General features: G+C 49.7%; 1 protein-coding gene across 1 annotated transcript in view; it reads right to left on the reverse strand.

The window, feature by feature from the left end:
- LOC128726197 (neural-cadherin-like) overlaps positions 1–19,524 on the reverse strand; it is a 100,903-nt gene extending 81,379 nt beyond the window's left edge. The window contains exon 1 of the mRNA XM_053819991.1: positions 19,473–19,524. Within this exon, the coding sequence (XP_053675966.1) occupies positions 19,473–19,524 (52 nt within the window). The remainder of the gene's footprint in view (positions 1–19,472) is intronic.
- Between the last annotated feature and the right edge of the window lie 648 nt (positions 19,525–20,172).

Raw genomic sequence — 20,172 nt, forward strand, 5'->3', positions numbered from 1 at the left:
GATATTTAAGCTGGCCATCCCCCGAAAACGGTACCACCGTGTGCCCGAATGTACCCAGAAGAGGAAGTGAAACGGAACTAGCGGAAGGATGCTGCTATAAAGAATAGTTTGCCTGCCCCAACGTCGCCATTGTTCCGCCGAGGATTATCGTGGCTTTGCTGGCCGTGCGGTACCCGTTGCAAGTTCTGAGACCCCCCATCCCCAGGAGGGTAGTTAAATTTTGGGCCAGGAAAAGCAGCGATGGGAATCAAATGAACCGGCCAGGGGTTTTGCAGTTGATCGATAAAATATTCATAACCAGGTTCGTCCGATTGGCCGGCCGCTGACTCAGCTAGAGCTGCTCCTTTTTACTACCGATCGTTCACAGCAGCACCACGTGGCGCACGTTTTAAGTTTTGTTTCCGAAGAATAAATCCGAGTCGTTGATTTCTGCGGAAAAAGGTTCCAATCAAACCCGTGGCAAGGCGTGACCATTTGGTCGAGAAGTTTTGCTGCTTTGTACCAGAGCGCTACCCAGCCCGAGTCCCGGTGGAGTGTAATTATTTTCCATCCCACTCGCAGGGGGATTTCGCCATTTCGCTTCCGTACGACGGTGAGCGCACTCGGGTGGTATGATTTGTCTCCATTGTGGCGTTTCGGGTGCGGACCACCGTGCCGGTTCGCTGGGGACGTGTTAAAAGACGAATGGATTCAATTACACTCCGCACCGAAAGGATCCTTTTTCCAATTTCGATTGCAATTTGGCTCCCGAGTGAAGTCACGTAAAACGCTCCCGGCGGAAGCTGACTTTCTGTTGTTTTCTTTTTTGCTATTGGTATATTTATTTTTTAACAATTAGCCATCCTGCGCACGAGCCGCTGGTTGGAGGTGGAACGCGAGAGAAAAAGTTAATTTAAAATCGCTCGAAGCAATTGCTGTATTGGCATTTGTCGTAAGGATGTGCCGTCACGCATTGCATTACAGCAATTCGATGGCATCGCAATACGATGATTGTGGCGTTTTCGTTAGCGGAATTACACCCATTAAGCGAGGCTGCAGTCAACATAAACGACGGTCACCTGAGCCTTTGTGAGCCCTCTTTCATGGCGGTTCTTATTTCGTTTATTCATGTTTCAGGAAATTCATTCAACTCGTTAGCACAAGCACCGCATTATCGATTACACACAACCTTGTAAACCCTTGTAATGCATTACAAATCACGCCGAATGCGGTGATGGGATGCGTTCAATCACGTCCTAACTAGATGTAAATATATTTATCAATTTCCAATTAGCTGCTGGGCGCTCTGTTCCGTGTTCGAGGAGCAATAATGTAATGGAAATTTATTCCTTCATTTGTCATTTCCATCGAGCTACTGATATGTAAAACACCCGAAAGCAAATCTCATCCCAGACCAGGCCTTCAACAGAGAGAGAGAGAGAGAGAGAGAGAGAGAGAGAGAGAAGCCCTTTTTTCGTTTGTTTGATTAATAAATTCATTTCCCGTTCGACCGGGCACTTCTAATGGAGCGCAAGAGAAACGGTTCAGCCCGGTTCGAGATTATTTCCCCGTTCGCCTTTCAGCTCGGTAGCATCAAAGCCAGCTCGGCGAAAAACACCAAGGCCAGGCGGCGACGAGCCTCTAAGTCGCTATCATCCTTCACCACTTGGGATCACGGGCGGCTTGGAGTGGAATGATTCATGATGGCGGCTCGTGCCACTTGCGGGCTCTCGACGCGTAGCGCCTTCACTTGTACCACCGAATCCACCCGGTCTAGTGTAGAAAGTGTGTATATATAAATTCCCCGGGATTCGGTATCTCGCTTCATCCCATCGCGGCCTATCGGCGGGATTTAGTGAGTCGACGGGTGAGTTTCCCGGTTCGAGGTGGTGGCGTTTTGTGCAGCGGCACGAACCGATCTTCACATTACGACAAGAAACCGTTACAATCAAAGGCGCTTTGCACCGGGTTGCGACCGACGGGTTTTTTGGGGGAGCAAAATTTATGATGGGATTATATCCCCGCCGGCAAGATAATGCCTGTAAGCACCTGGATAATTTTTATAAATCGCCATCGATCCATTGCGGGTGGAAGGCTTACGCGTGGGAAAGGTGTTTCCATTTCATGAAAGGTGTGCGATCCTGCTACCAACACCAACACCACCGATCTAGAGGTGTAGGCCTTTTGGCAGGCTTTTTGACCGTCGGAACAGGCGCGCTAGATTGCGGTCGGACATGAATCACCTTAATGGTGAGCAGGGATGTTTTAACTGCTTGAACTAGTGTTTCCCGTTGTTTGTAGGTGGCATCAGCAGCCAGCAAGGGCAACACACACACACACACACACCTTCACTATCACTCAAGTTAGCGGCTGGTTCAAGCAAGGGTTTGGTGTGTTTTTCCAAGCCGGTTTTCTTCCCCCGAGCTGGGTTTCGGACGCTAGCGAAAGCCTGCGCATTGCCGATGGATGCCGGAGGATTTACTTATGAGATCAACATGAAGATTAGGGATTAGGGTTTTGTTTTCACATTTCTTCCGTTCGTTGTATCGACTTGAAATCCTCTTGCCCAAACACTCGCACCCACGAGGGGAATGTGGAAAAATAGGAAAACTTTTCCCATCCACCCCATCGATGTGGGTGTGAGCAAAATCGAGAAGCTGCACGATGGAATCGCTCTTCTCACACTTGCTGATGGCTTTTGGCCTGGGGGGGTGGCACGTTTTGTGTAGTGTTTTATTGCATCCCCCAAAGAAGCAGCAGCTGCCGGAGCTTCGTGACAGCGATTAGCAAAGTTTACGAGTCCGGCTAAAATTTCGGGCCACCCAACTGGCCTTTTCGGGCAGTTAGTCATATTTCGACAGTCGGCACGGTTGGTTCTATGCCACGGCACAAGAGCGGACTGCCAGCAGGTGATCGCTAGCAGCCAACGTCGCTAATGGTCCCGGAACACGAGCGGCAGCCATATCGGTGCCTCCCGAGGGAGCGAACGTTTGTCATGTTTCGCGGCTTTTCTGGCGCTTTTCCACCAAATTCTTTGCGCTCCAACCGCGCCGAGGTCGCTTTCTTGAATCTCCCCGGAGTGCCAGCGTGTAATGGATTTGGTCACCGAAGGCACCGTGGCAAGTTCGTGGGAAAGCCAACCAAGCGAACTGCTGAACCGTGCCGATGGTGACTGCTGCTTCATTGCATGTTAATGAAATGTGCGTTCCACGCACTGGCGAGGTCGGTATCTTGGGTACGAGTCTCTAAATGTTTGAGCCCTCCGAAAAACTGCCAGACTCGTGTGTACCTCGCGTGACACATAGCTGGAGCCTGGAGAAAGTTGCTGAACCGCACGGCATGGAAAGTGGTGAACCAAGGGCGTATCCTTACACGGCATCCAGGCCTGCGAGTCCTGACGGATGGGCCGCCTGCCGGAGCCGACACAGCACGGCCAGAATATTATCAAGTCAAGAATTTGTGTGCACATGCGAGTAACGCGTGGCAGGCAGAAAAGCCGGCCCAAGAACCAGCGACGACGGAGCTCTTTGGCCGGAAATTTTAGTACGCCATGAGTCGCGCTAAGTGAGCGAACGGCGAATGCAATTTTCAGACACCACCCGAACCCACCGGTGGGTGACAAGTCAGGTAGGCGGCAAATTTCATTTCATCGCGCAAACACGCATTACCGGCCTCATTTTCCCGCGTTGCGAACACATTTGTCACCGGGTACGTGCGCCACACAGTCATGCATATAAATGACGGAACACCGGTGGCCAAATGGTGTGCCTGCACACGAATACCGCATGTGGCTTTGGGAGCGTTTTCCTGCAGCCGTGAGGACCATTTTCTTCCCTCCAGCAGTGGCGCCCTCTGATGGCCCGAGTGCCAACTGACGATTGTTATAAATTTGATTCCTGTGCCTTGGGTACACTGCTTTTTTTTTTTGCTGCTCACTCACGTTGGACGACGGAGAAAACGCTCATTCGCAAGGTTTTTCCACGCCCTTCAAGTAGCGCACCATCCTGCCGTGCGTGTGTACCACTGGCTCTCGATGTCGGGATGGAATCGCACGGCCGGAAACAGGGCACCCAACAGCACAAAATATGCCGCATCGTGGCCGTAGCACCAGCAGCGCGAAGGCGTTCGTGCGAAAGATTGGCATTTTCGCCCGGTGTTTGCCGTTCCGAGACCGGTCGCAACCTCAATCCCTTTTTCGCAAAGCGCCAGCCCGAGCCTGGTTCCTAATCAGCGGCAGCGGCATAAGGTAATGCGATAAATGTGGTCCTTTTCGGAAAATGCGATCGATACTGCTCGTGACCGGCTGTGTGGCCAAGCTCAGCACAGTTGCTGGAGGAATCGCCCCGCTAAACTGTCTGGCTTCTTGGCTGGTTTCTTGGGTGGGGAACGCCGATGGCGAACAGTAAATGAGGCGCGCGTCGAAATTCCACCGAAGACAAGCTAGATTGCTCTGCAAACATCATGATTTTGTGTTCCACGGTTCGTGGAGTCAAGCGACCCGCGGCACGGGATGTTTGCTCGGTTGTACGGCTAGATTGAATCTGATTGTCTTAATCGCTGCCTTGAGTGGGCCACGTTACTTTAAAATGAATTCAACTTCTATTGCACTTGAATTCCTCTCGAGCTGATGTAACGAAATGGTGTGCAAATGAGCATGTACTGTAAGTTGCTGGTATATTTCAATAAAAAATTACACACGTTTCCATTTATGATGCTCTACATGAGCAGTTAATGTTTAATAAACACCAGCACCGTCAGAGGATCAAAGCAAGCTTTGTTATAGAAACCGGTCTCCATGCGACGGGTGGGCACAAATGCTCGAATAGACCACTCAGCACGACCGAGCAGCAAACTTTTTCATCAACTAGTGCAACACGGGTTACCGGTATGAGCTGCCAATCTGCCGACAACGGCGGGTCCAACGAGAGAAATGCGAAAAATTCAATTTACAATCAACTTTCAGTTCGATCGCAACCGGTGCACGTGCGCCACCGATAGCATCTTCTGAGTCTCGATCCATCTTCATCGCCGTAGCAACGATAGCAGGGGTCCAGTTTCGAACGTGGGCGTGCTTTCCCCGAAGGAAATCAGTGAAAAGTGAAAAACTGCTGTCGCCGTCCATTGAGCATTACGCCGTGCCACGAGAGGCACAGTTTCGCTAAACATCATTATTATGCATGAACAGGGAGTTTGTGGGCGCGTTGGAAGCGCTCATCGAACACAGCAGGACACTGAGGTTCAGGTCATCCGAGCAAATGAACGCTGGTGGGTTGGTAAGTGATTTTATTTTCCCATCCATCGACTCAACGTGTGTCCTGTTTGTTGGCGATCTTCAGCTGACCTGGTTTGGTAGTCTTCGTGCATGTGAGGTCTTAAAAATTTTATCACAAATCCCATCTAAACATTAACACACCGTAAGCAACGGGTGCCGATGGGGTGACCATTGTTATTTAAAATGAACGCGCATTCGTGTTAGAGGATCTGCATCCTCTGCCAGGGATACGACACCATGGCATCCTTGTATGCATTATTTATATCCCTACGCAACGAAGCGTTGTTTTTAGACCGCGTACGAGCCCCTTGCTCTTGCGCTATGCTCAAAAAAGACCTCCACCAGTCCCAGTCGGGCATGCAACAATCGTATTTTTATGAAATCTTTTCCCAACGGCACTAGAACTAACTGCCTCTCCAGGACCATCCGGGTGCTACATGCTGGCAACGTTGCTATTGCTGCTGCCTTTGGTCTGCACCGTTAATGGCTCGGTGGTTTCGAAACCTTACCACGCGAAACCATCCCGAGTCTCGTAACGGAAGGCTCTCGGTGAAGCTGCCGATGGTGGCCTGGAAAGCACCCGAAAAATGCCAACAGCAAATGGTGGATACGCAAATATTTATGCTCGCAAGCAGGTTGCTACCACGACCTGCGGGCTGACTGGGCGAGATGCTGCTGACGAGGAACCTGACCGTGAACCGTGGTTCAGACCGGCAGCGGAAAAACACTCTTCCCGATTGCAAACACAAACTAGTTGGCCAGAAAGGCATCCACAGCGAGTGAGAGAGAGAGAGAGCTCGATTTTCCCAGAGGTCCTACCGGCGCCGAGCGTGGCGATGGGATTTGAATATAGCATGCAATCTTTCGTTCCCACGGCGGCCATCGCTGGTTTCGGAGTGCAGCCACCAGAAGGGCTGTTGGCAACCCATAACTGTTGACATGATTATGCAGAAATGCCAACCATTCCCGTGTCGGAGCGACGATCGAACACAGGCGGCCACCCTGACAAGCGTTCGCTGTCGGTGTCGGTCTGGAACACGGATCGCAGTTGCATCACTTTCAGCCCACCACAGCAACCCGTTCGTCCTTCGTGGTCTGACCTTAGACAGCAGCGCAACATTCTCTCGGCTGGGTTTTCCGAAAAAGTCACAACACAACCGCCAGCGGGCAGGAAAAAAAGTGAAATAAATATTTCATTAGATACACCTCGAACCGACTCGCACCGACGGTAGCATTATCTCTTTGGTCTCTGTGGCATACACGAACTGTGACAGCCACCACACAAACTAACTAACACACTTATGCCAGCGTTGTTCATCGGAAAACCGCCACACATATGCAACCGGCACTACGCCAAGAGCTCGCTTCCACACCAATCCGGTAGCTGGAAAAGTTGCGGGCACAAGCATTACATGCTGGTTGAGCTGAGCGAGACGGTACAGGCTCGAGGACATCGTCCCGGTGGGATGCTTATGCTTGTGTCTTCTTGCATCTGTTTCGATGATCGAAGCATCGGCACCGCACGAGCTGAAGCTATTTAGGAAACACACGGCTCGAGGTGTGGTGATGAGATTTAACTATGTTTACTCAAAACATGTGCATAAATCTGAGCGGTCAACGAGCCGACTTGCTTTAGGAGAGCTTTTATTATGAAGCATTAGTTAATTTACGGGATGCTGCTAGGCTATCCTAAGTGGGACGGGGCTGACTTGAACCTATGGGTTGTTTTTCTATCACATGGCTTCTTTCGGTGCAGCTGGTAGGATTTATTTGTGGTTTGATGTTCGTTTGGGGTGCCCGAGTCCTTTTTTCCAGTACCCAAATGTTCGTTTCTGTGCTAGAGCTGAGTCACTGAGTCCTGAGGCCCTACAGGAGATGCTAAACCGCAGCAACTTTTGACCAACGTCACCATGCCAGCTACTCTGGTTATCGTTGTACGGTCAACTCGCCAGGTTCCCAGCGATACCCGAGGTGTCATAAGTCATGATTTTGGAACCAAATGCCACACCACTCAGTGCATTGCAGCAGCTGCATCTAATGGCGTTTCGCGATGACCAACTTTTTCTGGCGAACACCCTTACCACGTGGCCCCTGTTCGGATCGCAATCTCCATCGGAGTGCAACTCCTGGATGACACTAATTGTGTTACGTTCTAGGATCAGATGAAATATGTCCCCCTTTTTTGGGTTCGTCACCAAGCCCGAGTGGTTTGGATCGAAAGCGTCAGTAGAGACGCTATCGCCAAACCGTACGAAACGGTTTGAAATCACATGAATCAAATTGTAATACGAAAACGGTTTCAAATCGGATGCAATCTGCAGCTCGACCGATACTTGATTATGTTTTAGCGCTCATTTATGCAAACTCGTGCTCCATCGCTCGAGACCCGAGCCAATGTCACACGCAGGATACGCCTTACCTGCAACGAGAAGGAAAGAAGAAAGAAACGTTCTCATCAAATCGCAATCGAAGGATCGACACCATTGGAACAAAAACGAAGGCGAGCAATCAAACACGGCACGGAACACTTGATTAGCGTTGCCAAATCGATAATGAACGGAGCTGGAAAGAAGAGGTGGCCCCGAGAGACGTTAGAGCTTGGTCAAATCATTTTCGATTCCGACTAAACACAAGCTTGGGACGGAAACGAGACCAATCCCGAAAACACTTGTCCTCTGAATACACGCGCGCACACACACACCGGTGGAAGTGCAAAGCCACCTTTTTTTCCCACTTAGCGCATTCACCTCCATCACCACCACCGGGCGATTGAATCGGTCCAGCGGCCGGAAAATTGCTTCAATCGAAGGAAGGCCTTGATTTTCGTCCCGAGAATCGAATTAGTGCCCTGTCCTGTGAAAGGACAAGAACGCGCCGGAAATGCTGATTGCTGTTGCACTGGAACCGGATCGACCAACGCCTTTCCGAAGCGCATCGTTCGGTCGACGAGAAGAAGGAGGATTGAAGGGGCGAAAAAAAAAACACACCCACGAACAGCCTTTGAATTGTGCCGAAGTCGAAAAACTCGATTAAAAGATAGCTTTCCTCGGTCGGACTATGCAAAAACGGCTACCAGCACGGGCTGGCCGGTTGACGGATGGAGGAAAAGCTAACGAATCCTTCGGCCGAGCGCTTGCGAGAAATGAAAAGCCATAATTACGTTGTACCACACAAGACAAATGTCTCCCAAATGGAAACGGCGCTTTTCGTGCTCTTCTCGCTCGTTCGTTGACCAGGAACGCCGTTCGGGTTTGTTCCGTCTCGCATAAAGGCGCATCTGGACGGATGGATGAGATGAAGAACTGAACTTTTTAATTTGATTTCTATCTTCTCAACCGCGCTCTGGGTGCCGGTGGTGATGGTCCATTTGGGGCTCTCCAGCTCTGCCGAAGGACCTTCGTATCAAATTGGTCGACCGAGTGGCTCGCTTTTCCCTTAAGCACCCGAAAAGCCGCTCAAAGTCCGATTCTAATCTGTTGAAAAATGAAACGAAAAGTGTGCCGAACGCCGCTTGTGGGCGTGAGTGTGTGTATTTTCCGACAAATGCCAATCATTTTGCGGACGATTATCACTAATCCACTCCGGTCGAGCGGGTTCTGCTTATCGGTCGGTTGCTGAAGCATCATTTTGTGAACCCGATCTTCTCCATCGACCGGTGGCGGTGCACTTTCTCCAAAGGAATTTTGCTTTTTTTCCCGCTCCGAACCGCTCACTTTAAAATGGCCGACCGGGGCGCAATAACATCCCAACGAACCACTAAACTCCTGTCAGCATTGTGTCCGGGGAAATCGGGAAAATTAAATTAATGATCCTTTCGGTCGGTGAAATTTCTCTTCACAATTTGCCACCCAGGCAGCCGATTGCTTCCACGAGGCCTCAGGGAGGGCTTTGCGGTTAGGTGCCGTGTTTCCTGCGAGAGGAAGGTCCTTGCTACGTGACTCGAGCCCTTTCTTCCGTCGTTTCGCACGATTGTCAATGCCACCAATGGTGGGGAAAACGATAGGCAAGGAAAACCACCACGAGCTACGAGGAAGCGCTGAGTGACAGATACAATCACTTTCCGTGGCTTTTAAGTGCAAGCCGTTTTTCACCCACGCTACGTGTGACGGCGTGGCTCACGCGCTTGAGTATGGTTTTCGTCCTTGAAGCTGACAGGAGCCACCGATCCGTCGGATGTTGAGAAGGACACGCGGCAGAAAACACGTGAAGCGTGAAAGAAAGCAGAAACCCCTGCAGATGAGCGCGGGCTGAGTGCCTGAGGACGTGTACGAGAAACACACTGCTCATTAGATGCCTGCATACAAAATCACCCGAAGCAAATGTCAAACTTTGCGCGACCTTTTTCCCGTGGGTCGGTTCACGTGAAAGAAGAACCAACCGCCGAGAGTCACGCCGTGTGCCGTGCGAAGCTCGTCAGCAATCCGTGAAGTCATTAGCCAGCCCGATCGATGAACGGCTGGCCTCGGTGTGAGCTGATTCACCTTGACTTTATGAAGCATCACGCCCCACCCAAGGATCGAGTGCGGTAACAAGAGGTCCCGAGAGGAAGCACGAAGGCACTCCTTTTGTACGACCTGCGCACATCATGTGCCGTGAATGGGGCTTAGATGCCAAATCCGACATAATGCCATCAGACAACATGCGGTTTGAAGATTCAATTTCGCGGAAGCTGATTACGGGCGGTGCGCAGCGTGCGGGGAACGGGAAAAGCCACCGCGGCGGGTGTCGGTGGAATGTCGTAAACAATATTTTATTGTTTCGCGAAACGATCGTCAACCGGTGCATGGGGGGGTGATGGGCGAACGCGAACGTGAACGCGAAAAATTGCCCTGTCAGCGTGGCTTTGGGTGACGCGCGAATGGGATGCGGACTCGTTACGTGCGCCACGATGACATTCAAGGTGGTTGAAGGAAGTTGATAAGATGGAAAGTAAATTCGATGGAGAGATAAAATTATGAGCGTCCTCGCGTGGTGACAATGCGTCGTGTTTTTTATGTTTCTTCGCCATCGGTGGCACACTTTGCATGCCGATGTTCAGGGTTTCAACTGGAAATGAGGTCATCAGCAGCTTGTTTCTAATCGAGCTTTGTCCTCAATATCGCGAACGCGAAAGAACACAGCGTAGCGTTCACTTGCTTCAATTTTCAGGATTCGGCTTCAAGACAAGCAAGACCTCTCTCTCTCAATATCAGTGCAATGATAAAGTGCCACGAAGAATACAATTCCCCTCCCGTAGGGCGAGATTATGTCGAGGACTTTTTTTTTTGAGTTGTTTCTTATGTCTTTCCCTTGCAATCGAGGCACTGTGTAACGGAGCACGTATCAGAACACCACCTGGGCCTTGGCGGATACGATTCCATCGTCTCCCGGGGCGATGTTGCCGATCGACAAGTGACAACATCGATAAGCGTGACTTCTACCAATCACAACAGCAATCCTCGGCGGATGGCGGTCTATCATTTGCTATTCTTTCGCTTTCGCTTTGCTGACAGGCAGAGCGTGAAAGGAAAGCCGAAGGACGATAGGAGGCCGCTTGTAATCCTAATGAAACGATCGAGATGATAAATTCACCCGTGTTCCACTTCGCGCCACCTTCGGCGTGGCAGAGGATTCGGGCCTCCAAACGACTGTCTCTCTGACAGCTGGATCACGCCCGTAAGATGATAGCTTCATCAATCTCGACACTCAACGCGACGGTAGGCGACTGGTGGCTTGGGCTCGCTTCGTCACCGGGATGTGTGTGGACGTGGGCTCTTGGGTTCTTGTCGGGCAGGTTGTTGTCAGCTTGTTCGCACGGCCTAGCCAGTGCTACCGTTTGACAAATCGCTGCCTCCCGACACCGCATCCGATGGATTTTGGCATCTTAAGATGGTGTCAAAAAATCTTCTCATGTCAAAATCTGCCTCACAATGGCGCGTCAGTGTGCTCGCGTTAAGAAGGATTATCGATGACAAACCGTCCCGGGTCGGGAACCGGCGAGCTCAGCTCATCAAACCGATTCGACAGCGGCTTTGTTTGCGGTTTGGGCGAACGGCCTACTCGGATGTTTACACTTGAACCGAGCACGTTGTGACATTCGTGGAAATTAAACTGTCAAAAGTTAAACAGGTTGTGCGCAAACACTATTCGCGGCCACGTCCTTGCCGGGCGAGGAGTAATTAAAGTTTCCCTCCACGAGCTTTTGATCCTGACACATTGGAGCTAATGTGATGGGTCGTGAGGCTGAAGACGGATGCTTCTCGAGGCTTTTCTCGTCTGATGTTCAGTTCGATAGTTGCGAGGATGAATTTACTCCTTCCAAGTACGTTGCCACTCAGGAAGCAGGAATGGTTTATTTGAAGAAAGCTTACGCAGATGGCGCTAGCATCGCTCGACACGACGCTCATATCGCTCTTTCATCGAGCCGTGTCAAGGGAAAACTTGAAGAAGCTCATCAAAAATATTACACATAGAAGGACGTAACGGAAACATCGCAGCGGATCGTGATAAGACAACCATCTCGGCGCGTGCTCGTCCTTTATCTTGACGTCACCATGTATGCAGGTACACTCCGGTACGGCCAGGATTCGCTGTTTCGCGTGGGAATATTTTAGTCACGCTCGGAAAACACTCAACCCGGCCGGTGCCCGATGTGAGTGACTGCTGCACAGAAGACGCGCCCGATTTTCGCTTGATTATGACACAGCTCCATAGAGGCGGGTCGTGATTTATATGCGCCTCGTGCAGTGATGATTCTCCTCGTTTCGGTAGCCGGTGTCGAAATCGATGAAGGATAAAGTTTGCAGCGCTGTTCGGCCCGGTTATTCACGGTCAGTTTACGCACACTCCCAAATTACGAGCGACAGTTTCCGATCCATAAATTCAACCCTTGTCCAACTGTCCGCCCGTCGAAGGACGAGCGGATATGCTGCAATCTCGACACGCAGCTTCTTAAAAGCCCTTCCAACTTGGAGCCCGCATCCGCCGGTGGAAATTCGGCTAATGGATAGCCATTTTGAATGCAACACGATGAATTATTCGCCCCTCGGGACTGCAAGTGAGTTTGCAGGAAAACTAGGAAAAAAAACATTCAAAATCGATCCCACCATACCGAGTTTACTGGCCCTCGTCGGTCCCTTCACCGGCTTATGCACGCAATTACTTCGGACGCGTTCCGGATGGACAGCAGGCGAACGTGCTCGGGTCGTTGCCTTACATGGAGCTAATCCTCGACCGGTACTCAGCCTTTGGTAGGCTGCCTGGCGTATCCGCGCTCGTGAAGGATGCTCTTCGGGTGGAGCACTCGTCCGAGACGGACGAAAGCTCTGACGTGAAAGACGTGCAATAAAGCGAAGCGCGGCATGACCGTGGATAAATGCCCTCGCCTTTCTTGCTGATGCACTATCATGCATCTTGCGTGACTGCCGTGTGGTGGGTACCGAGATCCGGCAGCCCGTCCGTTTCCTGGCACGGTTTCGAGCTCGACCGGCTCAAATAAATCGTTCCACTTTCCACGCGAATCGAACGAAGCCGCGCTAAAAGCTGACAATCATCCCGAAGCGCCAACGCAGCGCAAAAGCACAGATATAAAAGTAAGGCAGACCATAGCTGAGAAAGAGGGCGAGAGAGATAGAAAGAAAAAATCTACCAGATGCTCTTCATACGAGCTAAGCCGTGCGAAAAATTGTTGAAAAATATCATGCTCTCGCATGGTGCAGCGAGCTTATGCAGGCTCAACATCGGAAGAATGCGATCGGAACAGCGTGCCAGCGCAAAGGGATCGGGCATGCGGGCAAGGATGAAAATGGGAATAATGTAAACAACAAAAGCACACGAACAATACCCGCCTCATGCGGAAGCGCTACGGGTGGTACGAACGGTGGAAATGAAAATTAACGACGTGTCGAATATTTGAGATCCCGTTGCAAGCGGCCGCTTTTCACTGCCGTACCGTTCTGGATGCAGGCGCGGATCAATTGCTCGTACGGGGGTGCATATAATGCATAGTAAATGAAGTTTCCGAGCCGTTGACGATGACTACGGTGCTGCTGGGTGCGGGTTTTTGGAAAGATCGAGATAAAACTTTCCATTTTTCCCCGAAGCAGGATGGAAAAAACGCTTTCCATGACATTGCTTCCGGGATGCTTGCCGTGCCATCCGTGCCGTATGGTGCCGGTATGTTCGTTAGCTTGGCCACCGGATGCAAACCAATAAATTTGACATTCCACGGATAATGATGTTCATTACGGCAGAGTGGGTCCGAAAAAAGGGAATCTCGGGGCAGGAGCAAAAAGGATGGTCGATGATTTAAGCCAACTTGAACGGTGCGGCTTTTTTTTCTCGTTCACTTTCCTTTGCAAACTCACACAGATTAGCCCACATGGTTCATATGGTGGTGCATGAGGCAATAATCGAAGCGTTCGCGACAAGATGGTACCTTGTGGCGTTTGCTTCACGACGCTTTGACGTTTCGGTGTCGACCGAGCACTGGAAGCAGGAGTCACTTTCCATTCTGAAGCGTTCTTCGCATATATCTCTTCCGCTTCGGTAAATATGACTATCAATATCATAAATAACCAGTTATCCGTGTGCTCTCGCACGGGAATGTTTGCGGAATCCGCTGGATGGTAGCGGAAGAAACCCCGGGGAAGAAGTGAAACACGTTGAAAAGGCTTCAAAAGCTTCTTCCAGCGTCGATGGATGCCGAGATTCCGTGCGCACCCATAAAGTACGTCGTTAGAATGTTTAAAACGAATGTACATACCCGCGTGATTAGAAGGCACAAAAGTGGAAAATCTCGTCCTCCTCAGTCTTGCTGATGCTGATAACTACGTTCCCTCCTGCAGAACCACCTTCACCACCACCACCAACGCCTGCTACGTAGCTGGAAGCAGCCGGCGAAATGTGAGACATTAATTGCATCAGGGGACTCCTCCGGCGAGAGCACACATGATACGCTCCGAGCAAGATGAAAGTTTGCGCTAGTCTTACCCGACCCGAAGATCAAAGGAGGAAAAACTGAGCCCTCGGTTGGTGAGCCGAATGCACGTTCGCGTGGGTGTGTGTGTGTGTGTATGCGTGGGCGAGGAATTAGAAAGATGAAGCGCTACCGGATGGTTGGAAAAAGGTAACATTCCAATCTGGTTTGCATTCCGAAACGTCCTTACGTTGGAGCCGCACTTGCTCCATGAATAATTAATGCAGAGGGATTACGTTCGAGCGAGGCACGCCGGGAATGTCACAAACGGGTACTATTATGGTGAATCGTTCGCATATAATTGAATCTAGAGTTCGCTTATTCATATTAGTCGCTATCGTGGCATTGAATCTAGCCACCGCAGGACGATCGCTTTCAGCTTCGGCACACTCCATTTTTACGCTTTAATTCGTCGATTATCTCGTTGGAATACTCATGATGCCAAAGAGCTACGCCGTGGAATCAACACTTGTATCTTTCAAACGGCAGGAAATGGCATAATATTTTGCCACCTTCAACCCTCGTACTATTTTCCCTCAGAACGTAGGAGCGTCTTTTCAGATCCAACAGATACGCGCATGTTTTCAATTTGCTAATGAGTAGCATTTAATGTGGTATAAAAACTCCTCGAGTTTTTACTCCCATTTCTTGGCACCAGAGCTGCACCCAGCACAGAATGAAAAAGGTGTTGAAACAGTTCGTGGTGGAAAAAAGCTTCTGATTTTACTTTTCAAACGGACTAACTTCTTTCAACGGTCCAGCGCTGTCGTCAGCAGCTTCGTCTCTTCTATGACGCCGCTCTCTGTTTACTCTATTCGCTCTCTCTCTCTCTCTCGCTTTCCTTCGCTTAGTTTACTATGAAGAAGCTTTCCCACTACCTGTAAGGGAGAGTTCTCAAAGTTGCCGAGTTGTAGCTTGTTTGGTTGGTTTGTTTGGTTTTTTTTTCATCCTGAAACACAAGCACGCTCCCGGTAAGATGCCGCTGAAGGTGAAGCCTGATACGGACAGGTCGTGTTTGCTTGTGAGCTGGTGCACAAACAAAGCAAAAACGCAACGACCCTCGTCCGCACAATTTATTGGCTGCCTTCGTTTGACCTAATGCTCTGGAGCGCCCTGAATCGGTTAGCGAAGCTGTCCGTCGCAGTAATATTGTTGCACTTTTTACTACCGACAGGGCAGTCGCGTCCACACGCACACCAACTGGGGCGTTCTTCAGGCGCTACTTTCCCCAAGGAAGCAGCGAACGAAGATGCTCGCCGGTCGAAGGAAAACCACGAAATATAAACTAAGCGTAAGCACTCGTAGCCGCAACGTAGCCCACTGAGGGTGAGTCGATTTCGTACGCGCCCACCCAAACGGCCGTAAAAGCACGCCAACACTCAACAGATGTTGGCTGCTGGTGGCGTTCGTTGTGTAATTCAATCCAGCCAACCAAGAAAACTGCAATCGAGCCGGATGGTCGAGACGGAAAATATGCGCTCTCAATTTCATTAGGAAAGTTTTACGCTAAATTTCTTTGCACCAAAAATATTCAGCTATCGGTGAAGCGAAATCAACACCTCCCGTTTGTTGTTTTCGCTGCCGTGCCTACTCCGGACGCGATAGCGGATAGGATCGGTCTACCTCTACCCGCACAGACCGGTTCCGGGAAGACAAGAAAAGCAATCAAGAAAAACCAATTATTCGCAAATGAAATCATTTTAATCTGTTTGCTTATTAGCGGAATGTTTGGTGTTGTTTTCTGGCTTTGCGTGCGTGCCAGCGTGGAAAAGCGAGCTCAAAGATGGACGATCCGTTGGTTAAGGAGCTGAAATCAAAGTTTACCAAGCACGACGGTCGGTTTCACTGGCACGAAGATTAATATGGATGCTGTTTCGGGGGTGAAACTTGCCTACCGTTCCGGGTGTAGCACATTTTCTTTCGTGGCTGAGAAATTATACTTCAAGACGCCCCTTCAGATGCTGGTTTGCAGAAGCAGCTAAAGCGTAGTAAATTCTCGAGCCCACCGACGCCTGTGCTGAATGTGAAGCCACAGGGTTGAGATAATTGTTTTAATTACATCCACCCACTCGGGCGTTGTTCAGTTGTGCGATGGTCAGTTTATGCCGATCGTTTTACAACACCCAAGCCGTGGGTAATGTTGGTAGCAGATGAGCAGGATCGCTTATTTGAGCACCACCTCAACGTCATAAAATTTATGACGTTGCTGGTGCGCGATCGGGCGGATTTCTCGCTGTGCACGTTGTTTGCAAATGTCGTTCACACTGTGAGTGAAGGGACGTGTTTGCACTTCGTGGAGGTGTCGCACGTAATTGCAAAGGTTTCTTTCTGAAGCTTGTCATAAAACCATTGCTCGAAAACACCGAGTGACGCTTGCTCTGACGAGGGTATCGTTCTCGGAGGGTTCTGCTCCGGAGCCAGGCGGCTAATGGAACCGTGACAATGAGAAGAGGGTTGCTTTCTGCGGGTAGTGAGACTTTTCATCTCCCGCGGTGAAATATGACGTGTACATGGGGAGCAAAAATTAGTAGCACCATGCTATCAATCAAACGGAAAATTGAGGTCGAGAGCTATAAAAATGAAGCACGTTTACCGAGAAAGTTTCGAGTTGATGTGCCAACCGTCCGTCCCAGTAAACACACTCTCGATTGGCTTACGCGTCCTACATATGATTAGTCAGTTTCCGATACACCGTAGCACAATAAGAGCCCCATCATGAGACGGTTAGCAGCTGCGGAAATTCGACTCGCTTCTCAAGAGCGCCTCGATGGCGCTGAAAGACCGGGCGCCTCCATTATTGATTAACGAGAAGCGGCAACCCGCAGTGAATTGGCAATTTTACTGCCAGTTAATACTGATATCTTTGTACCGAATGGGGGCAACTTCCATGCTGTTCGTCGCTGATTGACTCAGCTTGTAGACTACGGCATCGATTTTGTAGATTGAGAAACAGAAGGATATTTATTTCCCATGCTTTCCGCAGTTGGTTTGGTGATTATCGTCTTCCACTGCTTAACCATTAAATGGTTCACAAAATATCAAAGATGTTATTGACAATCGATGATAAAAGGTAATAAAAGTAGTCTGGGCATGGAATCATAAGGCTTGTTTATAGCATCCAAATATAAGAAGGGATGTACTACACAAAGTGTCCCTTCTTCCAGCCAGTATGCTCAAATTAAGTATTGTATTCCAACTGGTAAACTCTCAAACTCAGCCATTCAAACCATCGTGGTATATTTTCCAGTTGCTTTTATCCCGACCAAAGTTCGGATCATTGAAAAAAGTGATTATTCACGCTCGCCGGAAACGCTACGGAATGGGGTTGCGGAGTTTGCGAGTCGCAATTTCGAGAAGGAAACAGCACTAAGCCTCGCAGCCTTTCCTCTTTCGAAGTTTCGGGCCACCCCATTCGACATTAACACTTCTGACCGGAAGCTGATTCCATTCCCCCTTCTGTCCTTCGTCCTTGAGCCGGGTTTAGCCCCGGGGCTGTATCGCACCACTGGATTCGAGGTCTGGTTGTGGCAATATTTTTATTAACATGCCCCTTTTTTTCCGTGCGTCACTTTCCGTTCGATGATTAATTATCCGTCCGGCTTCGGACTCTCGGGTAAATCTCGGGAACCGCAATGTGGGGCCGGTTTTCTCGCTCCCGTTCCCCGTTCCGGTTTCGTGATGACGACCGAATTTTCGTGCCATTTTTCTGCTGGCGAAGGATAATGATGGCCGAGACGGTCGGCTCCGACGGGATCAGAACAGCTCGGCTTCCGTTCAAAATGGGACCGATTCCTACTCCGTCATCCTCGAAGGCCACATCTGTTTGCGCAGCGATGGAGCTCCGTGTCCAGCTGCGCCCCATTATAAGTGGCACAAACAAAAGGGGAAACTAATGAATTTTATCATGCTTGACGATGGCCAATCCCGTCTCGAGACCAATTCCGTCCGTCTGGCGAGGACAAATCCAGTAAAAAACGGAGTATCGATTCGAATACACGCTGTATCACGGAAAAGTCAATAACATGGACAGCTTTATTGCATTCCGGGCGAGTTCGTGCCGTTTGTGTTTCGGATTGTTGCATATTTATTTCGGGTTGCTACCCGATGGTGCTTGCTTAGGACGGCATCAAAATACCATAAACCAATATCCCTGAGCGAGCGTTTACGGCCTGAATGATCGTTGAAATTTTGTATTCTTAATCAGCTGGTGATTAGCTTAGCACATTGTGCGTCAATAAATGTCGTTCTTTGGGAGCGTAAAGCTTGTAGCTCTGACTGCCTGATTTTGCCAGGTTTGGCTTTGCTGCTTGCGCATGAATACAATATGAATACAAATCGAAGGGTAAGTCACATTATTCCGACCTACTAGATTCAATCTCAATAGCATTCGAGCGTGTTACGTTTTCCCTCAGCTGGCTGTAATCGAAGCAATCGGAGCCAGTCACACCTGCACACATTACAAGCGCAGCTGTCACCGTGCCGTGTAAGAAAAGAAAAAAAGGGAACCACACTCGTACCGGCCGACATACATCGCATTCTTCGAAGCAATTTTCCATGTTGCCAAGCAGCTGGCAAGAAAATGGTATCGAAAGCCCACGAACCGTCGCTAAGTGAACGCCCCGTGAGCCTTATTCCGCATCCCTGTCCAGACGACGTGCCACAGGAGGATTGCGAAGGTTTTCTCGCATTCATGTATGCCACGGATTGGCGCAACCTGGTGGAAGCGGGTTTTTCAATCTTGTTCCGCTGTAGTACGAGCAACGACGCATCAAATCGTAAGTAACGGCACGGGAAAGTTCATGAAATGCGCGAAGAGTTTAAGGATATGATTTCGTGCAATTATTTTCCCATATCCTAACGCTTGCAGGCGTGCCTGCCGAATCGAACGCTTCGGCAGAAAGCGATTAGATGATGGCGCACGATGCATGATCTGGAGGTGGATTAACAGTATCACGTTGGTAAAATAATCTTCCACCGTAACGAATTCACATGAAAATGCATAAGCCGCGCGACGAGTTGGAGCAAAGAACACCTCGCATAGATACGCTCACGTGATAGCGGTCGAGACGCGTTCGGCATAGCATATGGGCTTTCTGAAGAGCCTGTTCGCGGTACATTAAACCCATTCCACGAAGAGCGTGCCATTGACTGCCGGAAAATCGGTGGATGGAAGCGTTTTAACATATGGAATCGTAATACGATTAAATCTTCAATTGAAAGTCCTGCCGGAACCGAGTTGATAAGAAGTTTCTCGAGCCAGCTTACCTAAATAAGTGCTGTTTGTCAGTACCCAGAATATTTTCAGTGGATCCACCATAACGCCGATTAGTTGCAGTATCACTAGTCAAAAGCACAAATCGTACTCAATGCACATGGTTCGTGCGGTTCACCATACGAGCAGCCAGCTGCCACAATCCAGGATATCACCTTACACCGCTTGAGCGGTGAATTTCTCAATTTTCAACCACTATTCACTCTATCGCGGTTTAGTTTGCACTATTCACGCCAGGACGTCTCGCTTACAGTCCCGCACCGAGCGGTCCGATGCGCACGCGTTGAATAATTTGCTAGAGATAACGATGGAAAATTATCAAATTCAATTACACTCTAGTTTTAATGGGATTTAAAATGCAACGGAAATGAACATCGTCAGGCGCGTTCGTCCTTTCTCTTTCTTTCATACGATCACTCTGTGATGGCGGTGCGAACTTTGGTGCGCTTTGTCTGTGAAAGCTTTCGGATATTCTACAAGGACCCGCAAACCAACGCAACCGATGAGGAAACCACTTTGCCCGCTCCAAAGAACCATTAAGTGAAGCATCGAGGTAAAGAATTCGCATCCTTTCACACACTCGCACGCTATTCCCTACGTTGCTCACTTCCTTTCGGTCTCACGCAACCACACGCGCCATCTCACAAATTTCTGATCGAGGACACGTTTTCGAAGGAAGCTAGGTCCTTGACT

Source organism: Anopheles nili, chromosome 3 (assembly GCF_943737925.1).
Source record: "Anopheles nili chromosome 3, idAnoNiliSN_F5_01, whole genome shotgun sequence".
Classification (NCBI taxonomy): domain Eukaryota; kingdom Metazoa; phylum Arthropoda; class Insecta; order Diptera; family Culicidae; genus Anopheles; species Anopheles nili.